The sequence below is a fragment of the Danio rerio genome, chromosome 7 (assembly GCF_052040795.2).
Source record: "Danio rerio strain M-AB ecotype USA chromosome 7, GRCz13ab, whole genome shotgun sequence".
Classification (NCBI taxonomy): Eukaryota; Metazoa; Chordata; class Actinopteri; order Cypriniformes; family Danionidae; genus Danio; species Danio rerio.
This window is the reverse complement of record NC_141027.1, coordinates 6,857,501-6,860,000: the sequence shown is the minus strand read 5'-3', so window position 1 is coordinate 6,860,000 and position 2,500 is coordinate 6,857,501. Positions and strand designations below refer to the sequence as shown.

Here is a 2,500-nt window from a genome sequence, read left to right as displayed (position 1 = left end):
GTCCTGAAACACACAGCAGAACACAGTGGCTACTGTTCAGGCACAGGGGTATTGAGTTTGCCTAAAACTAACACCTTTAATAAAAATGTGACTTGAAATTCACTTTAATAATAAGAAGAATAAAAGGGAAAAGACTTGTTTTATTTTAACTAGTAGACATGTAAATACTTCTTATTTTTTAAATGAAACAAAAAAAATCTACCTTATTTAGTTTTATGTAAACATACAGATATAAAACAAGACAAAAACACAATGAAACTTTGATCACAGTGAAAATTGGCAAATGTAAATTTATAAAAATATTAGTATCTTAATTAAGTTATAATTTAACAGTAACAATGCAGCTTCCCCACCTGACTATTGTCTCCATTCTTTTCATCACCTGACAAGAGAAGAAACACAACAATATTTCACATCATAGACGACATACACATCGAAAAATAGACAACATCAGTTATAAGTCATTAGAAATGCTGCCAGGAAACAGATTTGGGGCTCTATTTTGACGGTCCATGCGCAGAGCGCAAAACGCAGGGCGCAAACGCTTTCAGGGCGTGTCAGAACGCATTTTTGCTAATTTAAGGACGGAAAAATCCGCTTTGCGCCAAGGCGTATGTTCTAAAAGGGTTGAGTTTATTTTCTTAATGAGTTATAGGTGTGTTTTGAGAATAAACCAATGACTGTAAAAAATATGGACGACGCGACAGCCCCTTTTCCCATTGAACGCCTTGAGGGCAAAACGCCTGCTTGACGGGCACAAACTGTCGCAAAAGACTGCTGAAATTGGAGCCTTGACATGCGCAGAAGGACTGTCTGATGGAGCCAGAGGAGGAGCCGCGAAAATGAGCGGAGTCGAGCTTCCAACCAAACGCTTTATGTAAAATCAACCACGCCCCCCGAACTTCTCAGCATGCGTTTGCTGTCATATCAGCACAAATAGATGTAATAACGTTAACAAATATGAGGGTTTTATATATTCAATCGCGCCAGCTCCGGACCGCAGCGCATAACCTACTCGCGGCGTCGCGGGCTGATTCCGGCTCGCATGCGGCAGCGTCGGCTCGCTCGGCCGCCGCATCTGGCTCGATGGACTCGGGCTGGAATAGGGCAGTGAGTCCAGGCATCCGGAGTAGGTCCAGCAGAGGTAGTCAGTCTGAGCTCTGAGGGGGAAGTCTCCGGCAGGCGAGAATCTAGCCGAACTGGTCCGAGTGTGTTTTGCTATCTGGGTGGTTAGGCGTGTATCAGCAAACTAATAAAGCCCGAAAAAAGCCCTGACCTTAGCAAATAAACAGTGTTCCTCCAGGATCATGTATGTCAGAAACTGTAGTTTACTGCTGAACTCATGTTGTCATGGTAAAATAACACAGAAATCGAATAATAACACTTCAGTCTTCTGCCGAAGCTCAGACGCGCTGCTTTGAGAAACTGTCAATCACAGCTGTCAATCACGATGACACGCCCAGCGTTAAATTACTGCTAAAAACAAACTGTTTACAAAAATGAAGATCTGCACCTATTTCAGCTCAATAATCAGTGCCTTAATCGACCAGAACCATCTTTCGGGACATTTTATTGCAAGTGTAATAATTTTTTTTATTTGGGCTCAAGTCTCCTTCATTAACACGGAGGAGGCGGGCTTTATGACTTGTACTGCAGCCAGCCCCCAGGGGGCGATCTAACGGCCGAGACCTTCACTCAAACGCAGGCTTGCGGCACACTTGGAATAAACCAATTAGAGTCTCATCTCCCATTCCCTTTAAGACCCAGCTGCGTCGCGCCAAGAGCGCATTCGCTATTTACAGGACGCAAAGTAAGTCTAAGTGGAAAATCTGAGCATTTCACAAGCAAACAGTTGACAGTTGACAGTTTTTTAACAGAAAACTTAAACAGAGCATCTACTGCGTGAGAATGAGAGATAATGGATCACTTTCACATTCGCTCTTGGATAGAGAAACCTTTACGCACAGACATCAGTTAGTCTATAAATAATTAATTGCGCTTGTTAAGCGCAAATATTCGTTTCAAAACTATTTCTAAATTCAGTTCTAATTTCCAGCAAACGAATAAATGAACAATAATAGCAAAATGTGCTCAAAAACAGAGTTATATCCTAAAACACATGCTGTGCCCCATATGGTCTAAAACCTGACCGGTGGGCAAATCTAAGCTTGTTTTTAATAAAACAAATATAAATATGGATATAATAAATAATACTGCTAATAATAATAACATTATACAAAAGCAGATTGTTATGAATGAACTGAAAAAGCCTCCCGAGATAAAGGCATAAAAGCAGTGATTTTTCATATTTATGTAGGCTAGAAAATAAAATGTTTTGTAATATTTTAATCCTTTATATTTATATTCTATATCTATTCTTATTATATCCTATATATATCCTTAATATTTACATTTTTTCATATGTAAAGATGTTTGTCTATTGCTCTCTTGTGTGTATTAAGCAGTGTGTAAGCGAGGCGCAACTCTGCGCTGGAGTTTA

General features: G+C 40.1%; 1 protein-coding gene across 5 annotated transcripts in view; it reads right to left on the bottom strand.

The window, feature by feature from the left end:
• Window positions 1-2,500, bottom strand: part of prkd4 (protein kinase D4) — a 67,203-nt gene that overhangs the window by 22,251 nt on the left and 42,452 nt on the right. For all 5 annotated transcript variants that reach the window (XR_015494857.1, NM_001177454.1, XM_087259687.1 and 2 more), the window contains 2 exon segments: window positions 354-382; window positions 1-3 (listed from right to left, as the gene is read on the bottom strand). The exon segment at window positions 1-3 is cut by the window's left edge and continues 177 nt beyond it. Coding sequence is in view for 4 of the 5 variants with exons in the window: in NM_001177454.1 (NP_001170925.1) it covers window positions 1-3; window positions 354-382 (32 nt within the window). In the remaining variant the exon portion in view is untranslated.